At 31.9% G+C, this 18660-nt stretch overlaps 1 protein-coding gene across 2 annotated transcripts; it reads right to left on the bottom strand.

Annotated features, from left to right (window-relative positions):
* Nucleotides 1-4264: 4264 nt before the first annotated feature.
* LOC115953138 (stomatal closure-related actin-binding protein 3-like) lies at nucleotides 4265-15748 on the bottom strand. 2 transcript variants are annotated; one of them, XM_031070657.1, is made up of 13 exons: nucleotides 15460-15748; nucleotides 13373-13675; nucleotides 12729-12857; nucleotides 10903-10995; nucleotides 10121-10261; nucleotides 9888-9956; nucleotides 8874-8957; nucleotides 7858-8038; nucleotides 6541-6657; nucleotides 6299-6357; nucleotides 5320-5454; nucleotides 4962-5111; nucleotides 4265-4563 (listed from the first exon to the last, which is right to left on the bottom strand). In XM_031070657.1, the coding sequence occupies exons 2-13, from the start codon at nucleotides 13655-13657 to the stop codon at nucleotides 4531-4533; spliced, it is 1476 nt and encodes a 491-aa protein (XP_030926517.1). In that variant the 5' UTR covers nucleotides 13658-13675; nucleotides 15460-15748; the 3' UTR covers nucleotides 4265-4530. The 2 variants fall into 2 exon arrangements, with proteins under 2 accessions (XP_030926517.1, XP_030926518.1); XM_031070658.1 differs by lacking the exon at nucleotides 15460-15748 and adding an exon at nucleotides 14760-14826.
* Nucleotides 15749-18660: the final 2912 nt, after the last annotated feature.

Below are 18660 nucleotides of genomic sequence, written 5' to 3'. Positions count from 1 at the left end.
GGGAGACGGGGTGGTATCAAAAATTCTGTGCAATTAGTGTCAAATGGAGACACGTGGATTGGTGGAGCGCTGTTTAATCTTGTAGGGTTATGTGGCAGGTTTGGAAAAGGATAGTATAGTGGTGTTATAACATTTTGACAGGGTTAATGGGGTGAGCTTCGCTGGCATTGCCAATTCAATGTGAATATTATTTTTCCTATTAATAGAACATAGGCATGTGAAATTGGTCTATTCATGCTTAGCCAAATGGGCAAAATACTATTTTATTCAAGAGGACTGGTGGGTCAAAACTTAGGATGGGTTTGAAAAGGGATTGAGTCATTAAACCTTGGGTTGAATATTTTAATAAAAAACCAGACCATTTAATTTGTAGAAAAATTGTTGGCCAATGGTATAAATAAGTTTAGTGCATTTAAAAAAAAAAAATTAGTGCATTTTCATTATGGTCTATTGTTAAGTTTATTTATTTTTCCAACTTGTTTACATACAACTTTTAGACAAAAAAAAAAAAAAAGGTATAATGTTTAAAACCCCAATTATTAAAATAAATTGGACTTTAAAAAAAGATACTTTATAAACATTTACAAACGAACATATAATAAAATTTATTATCATCTCGTAAAAAATTTAAGATCATATCTTACCTATGCTAAAAATGTGAGAGTTTAAGAGAATAAACATCAACTCCCCTTCTCCCAATTGCTCTAATAATTAAATTATTATAAATAAATAAATAAAAACATTTTAGACATCAAAACAACCCTAACAAAAATTATAAAAATGTTATATATACATAACAATTTTCATAATTTGTGTGGAGGTGACAAATTATGATTAGTGTACCACTTTCATATAGGAACATTATTGACATCACTTTTATTATCGAATAATAACAAAATGCCAACTTACCAGTTGTGAAAAATAGTATAAAATTTTATATATCGAAACTTACTTAAAAGATTAATAATAACAACAAAATTTCATTAAAGTTTTAGGATGACTTCTTATTCATTATAGCACAAGAAGAATGTAAGCAAGCTTTAACCTCCAAGGTATTTCTGTGAGTCCTCAAAAAGGGATGATATTGGAAAGAATTTTTATACAAACATTAAACACATGAGAAGATTAGATCTTCTAAAGTTTTTGGAGTAACTCCACTATGAAATCTCTAAAATCTTATCCATCCATTTCTAAAATAAGTGGATTGGATTAAATAAATACCAAAATGGTGATTGCCGATATTTGTTTAAATATTGATGAAGTGTCAAAATCAAATCCCCTTATTTCAATATGAATGAATAAAATTTTAGAAACTCCATGATAAAATTATTCTAAAATTTTTTTAGAATTTTAATCTCATAAGAGACATCCCAGGACCCACAAGACTATCAATTGGGTGTCTAATATATATATTTGTTGAATACTCTAATTAGGTGTCTAATAATTTAACTTGTGTTCGTTATATGTTTCTCTAGAAAAAGCAACTAGGTGTTGGAAATTTAGACAATTGATAGCTGGATTTTACTGCATCTGCTAGGTGGACTTTGCTGTGAACACGTACCAATTTCAGCTTTGTATTATATAAATTTTAGCAGTAAAACTTCAACCCTTTTTTTTATTTTTTGCTAAACAGCAAAACTTCAACCCTTAGTGCCACCAAAGTGATCCAATGATATTCCACTTGATTTAGTAAATATGTTAAAATCAACCGCATGCAAAAGGCTATAAATAAGAATTAAGAACATTGTTGTAAAGAAGGGGGAGATATAACCTTCAAGAGAACAACTACTCATTGTACTTTCGGCAATAAAAAAGGAAAGTAGATGGCTACTTAAATACAAAAATCCTATTACTCCTTAATTTTATTTGTTGCAACTACTAGGTTCCATCTGAATGGGAGACTTCCCTTACAATTTAGAATACCCTCCAAAAACCCAATATTTTCCGACCAATTACATGGGCTGAAAATCATCTGAATGGGAGCATATCATATGCAGTCTCTTAATGTGCAAATCCTAAAATTATGTATAAGTTGGTTCAATCACACAAGGCTATGTCAATTGAAATGCCAACTAAACAATTAAAAAGTTGATTCAACAATTATTTTAATTTATTTCTTATTTTGTTAGAAAGAGGGGGTTTTATTTATGTAAAGAGATTTGTATGTCAATTTTGTCCAAAGACCATCCCAATCACCGCAGTTGACAACAATAGTGACCATTCCCTTAGCACCATAGTCATTCAATGCTTTAGAATCCCCTCTTAAGAAGGGAATAACCAGGATTTGAACTTGAGACAATGGCAAAGTATGAATCGAAAAAATTGGAAAAAATGCCCTGACGTCTCCTAAACTTTCAACTACTGGCCAAAATACCCCCTGAACTTTTATATTGGCTAATTTACTTCATAAACTATTCATAGTTGCCAAATCAATACATTAGTTAGTTTCTTATTAGAATACTAACAGAACAGTCATGTAAGACTCATGTTGACTTCAAAAAAACAAATCTAATCCATGAATCCGATGGTTGAGGAGAGAGAAACTTTAGGGTTAGGTTTAGAGAGAGAGAAAAACCAGCCATTTGTTGTCTCACCAGAGTCAAAGCCCATTGAACCAAACCAAATTTTAGTACACTCACCTCAAATACCAGCTTTGTTTAGTTGTATTTATGAAAAACAAGTTCAATTAAAGAAGGGTTTGATAATATGGGTCATCCAAAAAAGATCTAATTATTTTCCTAATAATGAGTTGGATGGGAAAGTAGGGAAGAAGGGTTTGATAATACACGGATGGGCACCACAGTTGTTGATACTGAGTCATCCATCAACAGGTGGATTTGTATCTCATTGTGCTTTGAACTCTACTGTAGAGCAATTGTGTGTGGGTCCCACTCTTGGCATGGCCCATTAGGGGTGACCAATACTATAATGCCATGTTAGTGGTGAATCATCTTAAGGTGAGGGCCATGGTCTTAGAGAAGTACCCAGTTGATATGGTAAACAATGATGAGATCAGAATGTAGTCTAAGATACTTGGCGCCAAGTTTGAGCAAGGCTTTCCAGCAAGCTCATTGGCCTCCTTGGATGCTTTCAGTGATTCTAGCATTGGATGCTTTCAATGATTCTAGCATTTGCAATTGAGCATTTCTTTTTTTCTTTTTCCTTTTTTTTGGTGGCAAGACTTGGGTTTAATTGGTTGTAAGCTCTAAAGAAGACATTTATGTCGATTAGGGATTTGGTGTTTGATTTTTTTGTATTTTATTTGGAATTTCAAATATTACGTTAGATCTATGTTTGCTTCAATCATTACCTCTATTATGGTTTTCTTTCCTTTTAATTTTTTTCACTTTTTATTAGGTTTCTACTATTTAGTTGATGTTGTTTTGAAAATGCAGATGGCTGATTTGATTATGCAAATGGGTGTGTTTTGTGTTGATATTGATTTGATTTTGCATTTTGTGTTGTGAGTTTTCTACGCTGGCCTAATTGACTTGCATAGGAGTTGGACGGGGTGGGAAACAAACTCCGGCTCCGGTGAGACAAATGGCTGGTCTAGTTTAATGGGCTTTCTCTCTCTCTCTAAACCTTATCTGACCCCAAGGTTTCTCTCTCCTCTATCATTGGGTTCATGGATTAGATTTGGTTTTTTGAAGTCTGCATGTATGTTCTATTAGTATTTAATGGGAGACTAAATAATGTATTGATTTGGCAATTGTGAATAGTTTATAGAGTAAATTGACTAATATAAAGGTCCAAGGGATGTCTTCACAAGTAATTGAAAGTTCAGGAGGTATGAGGGCATTTTTCCCATAAAAATTCATTGATTTATCACATTGATTAACATGGTAATCCCATATTTGTGGATGCAATTCTGGATCACACTTCAACGATCTAATATCAAGTTCATTAATTTCAATTTAAATAAAATAAAAAAAATTGTTTTGAGAATTTTCAAATTTGGGATATCAACATCAGGAGTTCGCAGTGCCGCCTTATCAACATTGGCTTCTGAATTATTTGCATTTTTTCTTTTGAAAAATCAAATAATGTAGTTAACTTTCTATAATCTACAAATCAAATAAAAGTCATTTTCTCAATATATGTCTAATATTCATCTAATTAAAAAATTAATTACTGTTGCCAAATAAAAACGAGAAGGTAAAAAATTAAAAATTAAACAAAAAACAAAAACGAATTGATTAGGGGCTGTCAGACACCTAAACAGTTATTCTTCAAAAGAAATTGCCATCTCATGGTGCAAATGTGCCAACATATACACAACTGCCAATATATGCAAATCAGCCACAACGCACAAATGAAACCATTAATATTGAAATGGTAAATTGGTTACAACAAATGATTAGGCAAACAAAAAACCATGCCTAAAATGATTCAACCCTATTAGTGCAAGCCCAATTACTATAACAAAGATGGATCTTATGACAAGACAAATGCACACATCTTACTCTCACACAGTGAAAATCTGATTGTACTTGCATATTAAAAAAACTCAGTCAGTAATGTTAACTTCTATACTTGATCATCCGGTCCAGCAAGCATGACCTGTCATCATTAAAGGTTTTCCCATTTCAAACTCCATATGAAGAAAAAAAACATAGCAGGACACTGGCAAATAATTTCCACTGAGCCCTTTTTTGAATTTGGTGATGCATACAGAAAGGCAAAATATATAGGGCTAAGCACTTGATTGATCATGGTGATTAAAATCTATAAAAATTCACAAGATATGATAACCTAAGCTAGAAGCACATCTTTTGGGTAGAACTTTTGGGGTGAAAGGGGGTGGGGCCTAAACTTAAGCCAATCTTTCTGTGGGCTCTCAGTGGGGGCTTAAATTTCCCATGTCCCACTAAGTTTCACTATCACATGTAAGAAATAGTTGACGACACCTATAATGAAAGTAGACATTAGTAAAATGCAAAAAGGAAAAAGATACATACATTGCAATCAAAAGCATATTTCCTGGCAAGCATAACAGCTGCATTTCTGTCTCGCTCTGATTCAAATGTTAATACATACGAGAGGCCCTTCCTTGCTTGCCAAAACAATGCCTTGGCTGAATTATTAATATCACCTCTACCTCCACATAGCTAGAGGTCAGGAAAGAATTAGTTTAAGATATTCCTCTACGTGAGAATACTTCATACAAATTACAATGGAAAAAAATAATGGCAAAAAGTTTCAATGGAAAATCTCAGTCTTAAAGGAAAGACCGTTAATAGTAGATCATTTCTCTAGCCAGCTATAAAGACTAGAAAATCCAGTGAAGACAAAATAATTGCCAGCTATAAAGATTACCTGCATTGACAAGGAATAATTTTCTCTAGCCTTTGTAATCCATCCTCTACTGAGCTTTATTCTCATCTTTCCCACATGAAATACATGAACAGAGTGTGATGCGTGATCTTGTCCATTCATCTGGGAAATAACTACCTATAAAACAACAAATGTCAAAACTTGATAAGAACTAAATTGCGCAGACCAGTCCTAGCCGCGATACCATGGTTCTCTGTCCACATTTTCATGAATTAATTAGAACTAAAACAATGTACTCTTAAGAATTCATGGACAAATTTCTGTACAGTTTATGTTCAAGTTTTGATCATCCAAAAGGTGTTACAGAACCACATTATTCCAAGCAAATAACAATAGAGATGTCACATTATATACGTGACAGTCTTTGAGCCAAGATCTACTTTGCATCAGTTATGGTCCTGGAGCAGAACTCAGCATTCTAAATAACTTAACTACACAGAGACAATAATTTCCCCTTGCCAATTAAATATCGCAAATGGGAATAGAGTATCCCTAATCAAATCTGATTTTTTTATATCTATGTGGAGATAACACTCCAAATAAGGGAGTGAAAACCACCTGTTGGGACCATGATTGGCCCCAAAATATATAGTACTGTCAAAGAAACTCCCCTTTCTTTTGGAGCAATTTCTGATGGGGAAGAGAAAGAGAGAGAGAGAGAGTCTTCAAATCTCCATCTTAAAAAACTGTCTTTAAAGAAATGAACACACATGCATGACATGAAACATAGAGATCAGAATATTACCATTGGCTCAATCACTAGCATACAAATCATAAGCATAAAAGGATTAAAGGTGTGTGGTGGACAAATCAATTAGAAAGTAATTGAACAAGACACCATTGTTTTAGATTTTTTGGCATATTTTGGTTTTGTAGTAAACAATAAATACTCATTATTAGCTCAATAAGAATCATCACATATAAGGCACTGGAAGTAACTAAAATGAGTAGGACAACATACATTGAATTCAGTGTTAGATTTTCGTAAAAGCGTCTCTACATAACTTCCAAGTCCTGCAGCTGTTAAAGGAAATTTTAGTTAGCCTCATTTTTCTCAACATCTCTAAGCATCAAATAGGATGTACCGAGCCAAAACCTATAAGAGCCCCTAATCAGACAATTTGATCCAGGTTACAAAATTAATACCAGAAATAAGTAAAAATATTTGCAGAAATTACATGAAGATTTATGATCAAAACCAACCTGGATCAATGGGACCAGAAGTTGTGACTGTCAATTTTTGGCCATTTGAAACAATTTCAGCTTGTAAGATTCGTCCAACATCAAAGGGTTCTGGAGCATAGATGGATTTGTTGGCACCTGATGAAGTGGAAAGATGAACCACTTAAGACAGAAAGATGTAACCCAAATACCCAATCAACTGAAACTAAACTTTACCAGTTAGAAGTTGCAACTAGCATGCTGTGTCATTTGGTTTTTGCACTTTATTTTGTTAGTTTCTTTACCTCGTGATCAAATTTAAGTGAATTTTAATTTTTACCCCTATTACTGGTAATTTCTTCAGTTCTACATTTGCATGGCCCATTATAGTTCAGGGTTATTTGGTGGGTTTGCACATGAGAAGCAGTGTTAGTGTATGTTTGTTATACATTTTTGGCTCACTTATTAATAATCTAAGTATTTGGGGCAAATGTTCCACCAATGGAGACGTTTGATAAACATTTTATCATAAAATTCACCTTTAACTCGTATAATTGGCCCATTATGCCATGGTATCATATTGAGATTGATTATTTCACAAGATTTGTTTCACTAGAAAAAGTTCCACTCTTTCGTTTAAATGGTTACAGGTAATTAAGGGGGATGAGCTCATATCATAAAATATTGTGTTCTTTTATGGCAAACAGTCAACTTTACGAGTTATGAATAAACATTAGAATAACATCTACAAAATAATAAATGGTGTTATGAGCTCCAATAGATATTTAGAAAATTAGTAGCATAACTTACTAGCTGGATGCTAGAAACATTGGTGTGATATTATAATATGATACATATATAGCCTAGTTTGAGTTTTCAAATGAGAAGAATTGGATAAGACATTCCATAATAGATGGCTTTTGATTATAGGATCGTATTAGCAGCTGTGCAAATGAAATCTTCCTCCTTAAAGGGACAAGGAAATCCTAGATCTGTTAACACTTTGGATTATTTTTTTAATGCTGAAAATGGTAATGGGGTACTACCAGTGAAAGAATTTTTTTTTTTCTTTCATCTTATAACAAGGGTGAGAAGGTCCAAACCGACGATTTTAGACAAATTGGTTTTTTCATTAAACCTTAACTCAAGCCACTATAAAGTGAATGTCAAAAGGAACAACATGCACTACATTATAATCAAACAGATAACTAAAGCAGGAATAATTTACAGACAGGTAAGGATATACCACAATGCTAAATATGTCAAATGTTTAATCATATGAACTGATTCTACTGAGAAAAATTCACATTGAGCACACGAGGTCAATCACAAGTTGGAGAAAAATTATTGCATAAATACCTGAAATAATTTCCTTCCAGGTGCCTTCAGATGACAGGCGGTACCACTGAATTGAACAATTTGGAAGTTGTGGAGCCTTGTCTGAGCAAGGCTTTAGTTTTAGATATGAACCTAAATTTTCAGAACCTTCTAAGACATATAAACGGAATTTGTTCTCCTCATCCCTCTTGCGTATTGCCAGCTGGAAATGGAAAGGATATGAGATCTTTCATAAAACTATCTTGAACAAATTTTCTTGCATTCCTAATTATTAAATAATATATTATGATTAAACAATTGATAAAAGAGATCAGATGTCAAATGTAGTCATAATTGCACTCAGATTGACAAAATTAATCAGATGTCAAAACATAGTCTGGAACTACACAGCTAGAAAAATATACAGCTAGCATAATTTTCCTTCCCAATAATTAAGAAAAGAAAGTTTTATATACATAATGACAGAGGTCTCACTCATATACTCCAACTCAATAATACCTAAAATATATAATTGGCCAACATGTAACTAAACATAGGGTGAGAAAAGCTGGTAGGGAGGACCCGAACCCATTAGTTACATGTCATTGTTTGATGTATGTAATGTTAGCACTAAGCTAGGTGACACTATTTTGTAAATTTTATTGTCATTTTCTCCTTTGGTGTACAGTTTCCCAAAGCAAAAAAAATGTAGTCATTATCAGACCAAGTTCAATGTAACCAGTTGAAGTTGGGTCCATTACTCTTGTTGATCATAAGTTTGTTAGAACAATTAGACAAGACATTAGCAAAGCAGTACAGAAACATGTCATGAACTGAAGGTTTAGGAATTTATTTTTGAAATACAAATTCAGATAAATCTGAAAATAACTCAATTTGAACAAACTTATTCACCTTCATTTCAGCTTCAAGAAGCAAAAGAGGTGTTTGGATATATTAACCAAGTCAGTGATATAGCCAAACATAAACTCTCTTAGTTAAGGCTAGGAAAAAATATCAAATAAAATTTGTGAAAAGTAAAAACAAGATAGTTAACAAACCTCTTTTTGAAGCTTAACCGAAAATACAGATTTCTCCCAAATTTGAGCCCTTAGTGCACGAAGCTCATATTCCATGTCAACCACCTGCAAACATAACGCATCTCTTCATAATTTGAAAAGGTAAAATCTATCTCAAACTACATAAGTGAACCACAGATGAGTAACTAAAAAATTTCAGAAATTATGCAGAGTAAGGCATATCCTTATTATGTCAACAATAATGAAATATGTATAGAATAAAATTATTGCTAAAGAATGTGTAAAAAAATTTCAGTTAACAGCATACATCGTTATTACCTATTTAGTGTACAATCATAATAAATGGTAGATATTGAGGGGAGCAAAATGCAGAAAATAAAATTTTTTAAATAAATAAATAAGCATTTGCACAAGCACTGACATTAGCCTGGAAGTAGCCACAATTTTTTGAAGGCAAACCTACAAACTCTGGAATAAAAAGAGTAGGTTTTCTTTTGATAGGGAAGAAAAAGAGTAGGTTTATACTATTAATATAAAGTAACTAAGTTATAATACAATTATGATAACGAAATATATAAACTATCAAATAATTCTAACTTAATCAAATATATTAATGAATGAAAAATTCACTAATGTCAGTGTTTGTGCAAATGTTTTCATCCAATTGTGCGTTACTATGACAAAATCTGACCCTAATTGTGACCATCAGCCAAAACCAAATGCAGTGTCTCTCAATTGTTAGAAGAGAGAGAGAGAGAGAGAGAGAGAGAGAGAGAGAGAAGGTCTGTAGACTAGTACATAATTGAGATGAGCATGCAAATGTTTTATTTCAAAAGAAAACCACTTCTACCCTTTAGCACAATATCTTGTGAAGAACATTGCGCACAAACTCTTGAAAAGTTTATTGTTTCACTCCTTAATTAGACTTGCTATCAACTAAGTGTATAAATTAAGAAGTTGAACCATGATATTTGACTATATGTGTGTGCGCGCGCGCGCACACAAAAACATAGCTTAGTAGAAAAAGTATTGCACCTTGCTTGGCTGATGCAACAATTTTATTCTTCTTCCCTCTTGAACCTCCTCTATTAGTTCCTCCACATCCTGATGGTATGGAAAAGCAAATACAAAACAAAATTATCCTCGTCAAATCTAAACAACACGTTGTTGATTTGTCACCAATGTCCCTTTCATTATTAGAAATTTAGAATACATAAAAGGTAAGCAAAATTGAAGATACATATAAGTTTAAAACAACCCATTCAAACCTGCTTTTTAGAAGCCTGGGTATTTCTTTCTTGTTCTTCAAGGGCCTCTCCAATTCTCTGCACTACGGACCTTGCACTCTCAATTTCAGCACAAGCAAAAGATTTCTCTTGATTAACTAACTTTTTTGCATCTTCAGAAGCCTGTAGACGAAGGAATGAACTGAATTCAAGGACAAATATAAAATATCATATACATAAAAGAAAATAAAAATGAATAAGAAAAGCTATATTAAAAGTGTGCATCTGCGAAAAACTGTTCCATGAATAATAGTTATAATAACTTAGTAAAGTAAAAGGATGATGGTTGTTAAAGTCAATCCCTGAAGTATTCAATTCCTTTATTGCCAATGGAAAAAGCTAGATGGAAAAGGAATCATTTGTAGAAGCTAACAATAGCATACTATTAAAGGAACACAAAAGATAGATGAACAAAAAAAATTGAATAAGAACTTTACATATTAAAATTTGATATTATGTCATAAAGATGGCTTCAGCAAATAGAAAATCAAGTTTGGACCTAAGCAAAATTGGTTTTCTCAGACCATTGGGCATGGGTTGACTATCGACGCAATGTGCTCAAGTTATATCCAAGTCCACATGCACCAACCAACAAGTCTGAGTGTAATATCATATGAATATAAGACACTAACCAATGAGTAATTATTATCCTTATAGGCTCTAAATTCAATAAGATGAATCGCAGTAGAAACATAAGTTATGAAAAAGGATGGAGCTGTAATAACTATTATTCTATATGCATATATGGAACGTCATTAATTAACCTGTTTGAGGTAGCTTGCTAGCTTTTTTACTTCAAACTTCTCTTGAATCAATTCTCCTTCTTTCTGAGTCAACTTAACTGCTAAAGCTTCCACCTGCACAATGAGACTACAGTTGAAGACAATACCAGATTGTAATTATAGCATACACAATAATCGAGGATTACATCCTCATGTGCCAAAGGCACTCAGGAGCATGTCATTAGAAGAGGGAGGGGGGGAGAGAGAGAGAAGAAAAGAGAGTTTTTTTTTGGGGCTGGGAGGTGTGACATAGGACAGATTCAGGGAATCAACATACGCTTGTGGTGGCTTTAAGATAGGAAAAGTTATGATTTTGAGGTGCACAATTTTGCGACTGTTTAGGGGCTGTGTGAACAATTACAAAACATTACCAGGGGCAACAAAGCAGAAAAGAAAAAGAAACAGAGAGAACATTATAGGCACCAAAGCCTTCAAAAACACGAAACACTCATAATTCCATTATCAACATTCCTATTATTTGAGTACGTTGATCACACACACACACATATATACAAGAACTATGTTTCTTTTACTAGGATTATAACTTCTAATTTGACTGCTAAGCTAAAATTAATAAAATCCAGATGAAAACAAACTTGCACTTGAAGAAAATAAACCCAAGACACTTAGAAACTCCTACAAAGTTCTAGGCTCAACTCAATTACCAAAAAAAAATTTTCCTCATATGATTCATTTGGATAGAAGTATTTAAAAAGAGGGGTTGGTATTTCAATTTTTATTTTAAATGAAATGAATAAAGTACAAAAAAATAATTTTTTTACTTTTGATGAAATTTATAAAAGGATTTGAGCTTTCTTAATATGAGAATTTGAAATGATTAGATGTAAAATATCATGTCAAATTTATAACATCACTAGTTTTTATTATTAAAGTCAAATTACCAAAGCTCAAATAATCTTTTGTTGTTAAATTTATATCATGCAATATATACTAGCAATTGTTCTTTAAATCCCTTGATTTAAATCCTTATATTATGCAATCATATTGAAAATTGTTTGAATCCTAGACTCCTAATGACTTACTTTCAAAACCATATAAGACTCGACCTAATATGATGTAGCATGTGAGCCACTAAATAAATCTTGGAATCAATGAAGGTGCAAAGTAATAACAAATGAATCTTCCATGGCTGCATCAAGGAGTCTGGTTATTTGAGCACCACGCTGACCCTCAAATAAACACAATATTCTCATTTCACAAACATTAGTTAAAGTGACCGAATAAGTACTTGTTCCACTTGAACTGTCATGTGTCAGTAAGAATGACTGAAAAAAAACGAATATAATGTATAATTTAGGAATTAAGAAACACACACACTTGTAGTCTACCTAATCAACGTTATTGCGAATATGCATAAGAGCAAGCACAAGTGCATACTATATGGTTGAGATTTTAAGAATTCTAAGACGAATTTACTCTAGGAACTCTAGAGGATCTCAATCCCATAGGTTTGAGCCTTTAGAGTAGTCCCTTTACATTAAAATGTCAAAGGTCCAAAAAGTATCTAGCTCAACCCTTCCAAATGGAACCACCACTATGTATTGCTTGCTAGAATTTTAATAATGAAGAGACAATTAATATATCAATCAAACAAAATGGAAGGGCAAGCCCCATATATATCTACCATATACATCATTCAAAAACACACAAACAGATTGAACCAGAAAAATTTATCAATTATATCCAAGTTGAACCTCCAGGACAAATCACACAAAGCACCAATCTGAATAAGAAAATTTTCTTTTTTTAAATAAGTAAAACAAACAGAGGAAAAAGTATGAACTAACCATAGAGATAGCTTTCTCCACATCCTCCTTGTTTCGTCCTGCCAAACGGCCTCTTAGAGACTCTAATGCATCTCTAAGCTTCTTCAAAAGAACATGTCCCTCCAAAGAAGCCACCTCCCTAAGCTTTGCCTGAATTTCATTAAAACCCATTGCAATTCATTTAGTATTATCAGAAGTTCATACTCTTCCACACCAGGGGAAAAGAGAACAAAATGGACAAAGATATAAACTAGGCTTGAGTTGTGAGACTGAGGAAAAAAAACAACACTCGTGCACAAAGCAAAACAAAATACATTTCAAGAATATAATTGCAATTGATTATTCATCTTGCATTATCAGAAGTTGATATTCCACAAGAGAAATAGAAGGCTAAATGAACAAATACACAAACTAGAACAGAGGCGTGATAGTTTAACACACCGAAAAAAAAAAAAAAAGGGAAGAAAGAAAGAAAGCCAGCCTTTGCCTTAACTCAGGAAAGGTCCGATATGGAGCTGAATGGGGCAAATTGAGTAGCTAATCGCAAGAAGTTGGAAACAAGCTATGTTGAATGTCAGACTGATTATTATCTAATGTGCATATGTGTATGGAAAGAAGCTTAAGATTACAATAAAACCCATAGTCAAGTGGCAAAGTTTGGGAACCTCATCAGACAACTTAGCAGCAGCAGACAAGTTTTTGTCAAATTTACTTGCAAGGTCACGAACTGAGAGACGCTTATGCTGCTCTGACAGACTGACAGTTTCCTGTTCAACAACCTCCTTCAAGGATGGACCATGGTTGTCCTCTTTTGGCTCTTCCAAAATTTGATTGTCAGCTCCTAATTTATACTTCGGAAAATGATTAGAAGCAAAGCTCACATCAACTGAAACCTGAAGGACTTCTTCTGTCTGCATCTCCTCTTCAAACTCAGGACTGATCTTCGTCATTGTTTCAGTTTAGATTCTCTGTTTATCAGAAGCAAAATAAACAACAATATCATATGTCAGACTGTCAATTAAATTTGGAATCATCAAATGCTCTTAATCTAAAGTAAGAGCACATTCACACACACATACATGTTAAATTGTGAATGACAACATTACATTCTGCACCAAAATTTAACCACAAAAGTTATGCAAATGCCCATTTTTTCTAAACATGAAAATTTAAATCAGACATTAATTCATCACACATGGTCTCTCTTTTTTTTTCTTTTTTTCTTTTTTTTTTTTTCTTTTTTTGAATGAGTCATGATTGGTTGATTTTGAATAACCAATGCTTACATACTAGTAACGGACCAATGCATGCATGATTCAAGAGATTTGGTCTTACAACAAAGGAATGATTCAAATGGCAGCAATACTTTCCACCCAAGTGAAAGCCAGAACCGTGATTTAAGGGATTTAACTTCACAAATAAGGAATGACTCTAGCAATAATACTTTCCATTCAAGTGAAGGCCAAATTCATGATCTAAGCTCTTTCCATTTTTTATAATTATTATAACCTTACTGTTCTACCCTTTATGTGTTGCATCATCAGTTTGCATAAGACCCATTATTGTAATTATGTACATCATAGCGAGAATGGCAGACCAAACCGTACTGTTACTGGTGCTAGTGCATCTATTTCGTTTGCATACAAAACAAGAAAGAATATCACATCGTGCTAATATGGAAAAGAACAAAGGCTATAAGAAACCAAGGGATTGAACAGAAAGAGTGCTAGATAACTAAGAAGAAGGTCATATTGATAATTGAATAAGGAAGCTCACTCAACTTGGAGATAAATTAGTGAAACAGAACATCGTGATGCAGTGAGCTAACTGGTATTCATGATGGGGGTTGGAACCAAATAAAATTTCAATTAAACTGTTGCCAATATTTTTTTTTTTTTTTGGGAAATTACAAAATTCTAAATCACGATATATATTACTTTTAGAACTAGAATGTTCAAAACCCGTTCAAAACTTCCAAATCACTAATAATCTTAAAATTTATATTTTTTTTAAAAAAAAAATTAAGAAGAAAATGAAAAGAAAAACACTGACCTTGGAGCTTCTTGGTAACAAGAAAATCCTAGAGCTCAAAATCACATCCTAATATAAACAAAGGAAACACAAATATACTTTTTTTTTAAAAAAAAAAGCTTATAATTACACCCCAATTAAAATTTATAAGAAATCAAATTAAAACCATTAGATGTTCACCCAATAAAAAGAAATAACAAAACAATGGTAAAAGCATTAATTGAAGTGATATCAGCATGAATGTGAAATACTAACAAGAAAGAGAATTTGGTACCCCCAACAAATTCTTACTTCTTACTCATGCATGCAACTATCAAATTTCATTTTCTCAACTACATTTCACCAAAATTACAAGTTTCTCCAAACAACAAATTTTTAATCCATCTACAAAAATTTCATCAGTAGGAAAAAATGAAATAAAAAAGGAGGAGGAGGAGGAGAAGAAGAAGAAACCAGAGTTGTTATCATAATTCTTTGATAAAGCATAACATAAATTTATTCAAAAGAACAACAACCCAGCACTAAAAAGTGAAAACAGAGAGAGAAAAACAAACAAGAGTAAACAGAAAATCATAAAAAGAAGTTAAGCACAGATTCAAAAACCCCACTTTGACACCCCAAATGCTTCAAAGTTTTATGTACTAAACAAATGCTGAAAACCCAGATGAACAAAGGAAAAAATAAACACAATGCAATCAAAGAAAAAAGAAATAACACTTACCAAGATTAAAAATAAAACAATGTTTCACAAGAACATAGAAATATATGTTAATGCTGGTCCATTGCTAACAAAGATTCTCCAAGCAGTCTGATAAGTAAGTATATATGTGAGAGAGGGAGAGAGTAAAGAGATAATAAGGTTGTAGTAGTAGTAGGACAAGTTGAAGAAGCAGCAGAAGAATCTAAAAGGGGTTGTTTCTTAACTTTGCTTTTTCAAAAGGAAAAGAAAAGCAAAGCAAAGGCCTTCTCGTCTCTGTCTCTGACCTCTCTGTCTCCTCCTCCAACAACTTGAGTACAATGTCTCTTTTTTTTTTTTTTCTTGCTTTTTTTTCTTTTATGGGTTTTACCTCATCATGCTCACTCTGTAAAAAGTTGCTGGTGAAACAGTAAAAAGCAAAAGCCTGTCATGCCCACGCGCTGTCCCCACCTCCCTCACTTGATTTTTTTTTTGGTTAATGGGAATTCGATGGTTTATTGGTTTATACTTTATAGTAATGCTTAATATTTTTGGTAACAAATTTGGTATGGTTGAGATGATATGTTATTAATGTATTAATTCTATTTTTTTCTTTTTTTGAGAGTTTCAACGTATAGTTTTCATTCTTGATAATCAAATCAAGACAACAATTGATTTTTGGTGTAGATGAAAATTGAACCCTAAATCTCTTATTCAATTATTAGAATTTTACCAATTAAACTAATTGAAACCCACTAATTTTTATCTAGACTCATGGAATAACATGACTTTATTATTAAAAATTATTAACTTGCAACCTTAATTCTTGTGAAAAAATTATGGCAAATGATTTTTATTTAAACCTACAATCAATAGAAGTCATTTGACTTTTGATTAATCTTATAATATTTTGAGGCCTTATAGATATTAGATATTATAATGTTGAATTTAAATTTCATTCTATATTTAAAACCTTTATTAGAATCTTAATACATCATTTTTAAAAAAAAAAAATAGTAGACCATATAGTTCCATATACTAGTAGGTCCAAGTCCAACATAATTATAATAAATGTATAATACTAAAATATATAATTCTTTTTTTTAAGAAAGTTTTTATTTTTTTGAAATAAAGAAAGTTTCAACTTATGACGTCCAACACAATTATAATAAATGTATAATACTAAAAAATATAATTCTTTTTTTTAGAGAGTTTCAATATATATTATCAAACCAAGACATCAATCAGTTTTTGGTGTAGATGAGAATTAAACTTCAAATCTCTTATTCAACCATTAGAGATTTTACCAGTTAAACTAACTGGTAATTATCAAATTGTTTCTATAAAAAGGAAAAAAAAAAAGATAATTATCAAATTTTAAATTTAGAAAAAAAGTTTAAAAAATCATATTATGTTGAACTTTTTCCTACATTGTATGGATTTCTGACTAAATAGCACAATCATAATAAATGCTTAATACTAAAGATTCTTTTTTTTTTTTTTTTGAGCAAGGTATAATCATAATAAATTTTTATTAACAATCATCATAATTATTGAATTTCATATTTAAAAAAATAAATATTTTTATTTTATGTTCATGTGCATGCACCAATTATCAATTAGTTATAAAAAAAAAAAATATTCTCGTTGATAAGTACCCTTAAAGCATTTATTAATGAACTATTTTGAAAAAAATTTGATACTACTTTTATGATAATATCAAAAGCTATCAAAAAAATAATCATTTGTTTATTTATTTATGAAAAGTATTTAAAAGTTTTTTTTTTAAGAAACAAACGCACACACAAAAGAGAAAGAAATAGGTTCTAACACAAAGGTACACCATAATTCCACTCAAAAGTCATGATAACTTTTAAGGGAGAGTGAGACAAGTTATACTACACATAACACACTTTCTTAAATAATGTGAGACAATTGCCCACATATACAAGGGAGAGAAAAAGTGGTTCAAATACAGAAGCACACTAATATTACTTAGGGAAATAGTAACGAATACCCTTAAAGAATTGGTTAATAATCCATTTAAAGAAAATTTTTATGGGAAATGAAAAAAAAATTAATATTTTAACAATTCTTTTCATTCCTTATAAAAATAGTGTCAAAATTTTCCTAAAATTGATTATTAATTAATATTCTAAGTGTACTCGTTAGCTTAACTATATTTCTTAATCAATATATCGGTTAACTTTTTTAAATAAAAATGAGTGACTATAGTGGGCGCGTGCAGTAGTGCGCGTGGGTCAAGTAATTGGAAGGGTTTGGCGGAGCGTGCCCTTGGTTAAAGTGCGTTGTTTTATGTTACAACCCATAGTTATGTCGGAATTTACGAAAACAACATTTTGCATTGATTTGGATAGTCACAGTGGTATCAAATTGTTTGTTATGTAGTCAGGTTATAAAAGAGTCTTGGTTGGACCAGAAAGAAAGAAAGAGATACCTGGGAATTTTACAGGCTACCTAACACTACAGCTATTAAACTACCTGATGGGTCCAAGGTAACATGCTCATAAGGTTCAGAAATTGCATGGAATTTTGTGGCATGTGGATATAGGGTATAAAGAGAGTAGTAACACAGCCTGTCTCTCTCAATCGGTGTAATTGGTCAATTCTTACAAAGTTTATTCCTTTTACTTTCTTGGAGAATATTAAAATGAGCTGTGATAAACTGATAATTACACATGGTATATACGAAATAGGCAGCTGAAATTATGTTTTGAAAATACTATAATTTTTAGTAAAAATTGTGAAATTGTGTTTAGTGTATACAGCTGTTTATAACTTAGCATGTGCAATAATAATTAGTGTATTAGAATTGATTGTGTCAAAGTCCATCGCCAAGATTTATTGTTATTTGAGATTATACATATGATGACAAATGACATACTTTGCCAAGGAATTGGAGGAAAAAAAATGGTTATAAGCGCCGTTTGGATCCACGTTTGTCCATGCTTGACATTTACGTTTTGCTCCTCTCTTTTTTTTTTCTTTTTCTTTTTTTTTCACACGTTCAGCTTTTAGAGACAAATTTTACTGTTCATGTATTGTTCATCAATGTTCACACACTGTTCATGTACTATTCATGCATTTAAAAATATTAAAAATATGTCTCACAAGTCACGATACTATTCACACATTTAAAAATTATTTTGTTACAATATTTTCAGTTTTCAGTTTCAGCAAAAATAAGTCGTATCCAAACAGACCCATAGATTAAATAATGTGACA

Source organism: Quercus lobata, chromosome 7 (assembly GCF_001633185.2).
Source record: "Quercus lobata isolate SW786 chromosome 7, ValleyOak3.0 Primary Assembly, whole genome shotgun sequence".
Taxonomy (NCBI): Eukaryota; Viridiplantae; Streptophyta; class Magnoliopsida; order Fagales; family Fagaceae; genus Quercus; species Quercus lobata.
The sequence above is the reverse complement of the archived record's forward strand: the minus strand, read 5'-3'. Positions and strand labels throughout refer to the sequence as shown.

Excerpts from the sequence above, each read along its gene's own strand:
- LOC115953138 (XM_031070657.1), bottom strand. The coding sequence starts at position 13,657 with ATGACGAAGATCAGTCCTGAGTTTGAAGAGGAGATGCAGACAGAAGAA. Across the intron at positions 10,262-10,902 it reads TAGCAAGCTACCTCAAACAG|GCTTCTGAAGATGCAAAAAA; the intron begins GTTAATTAATGA and ends CTTCGTCTACAG. Across the intron at positions 9,957-10,120 it reads CCCAGGCTTCTAAAAAGCAG|GATGTGGAGGAACTAATAGA; the intron begins GTTTGAATGGGT and ends CCATACCATCAG.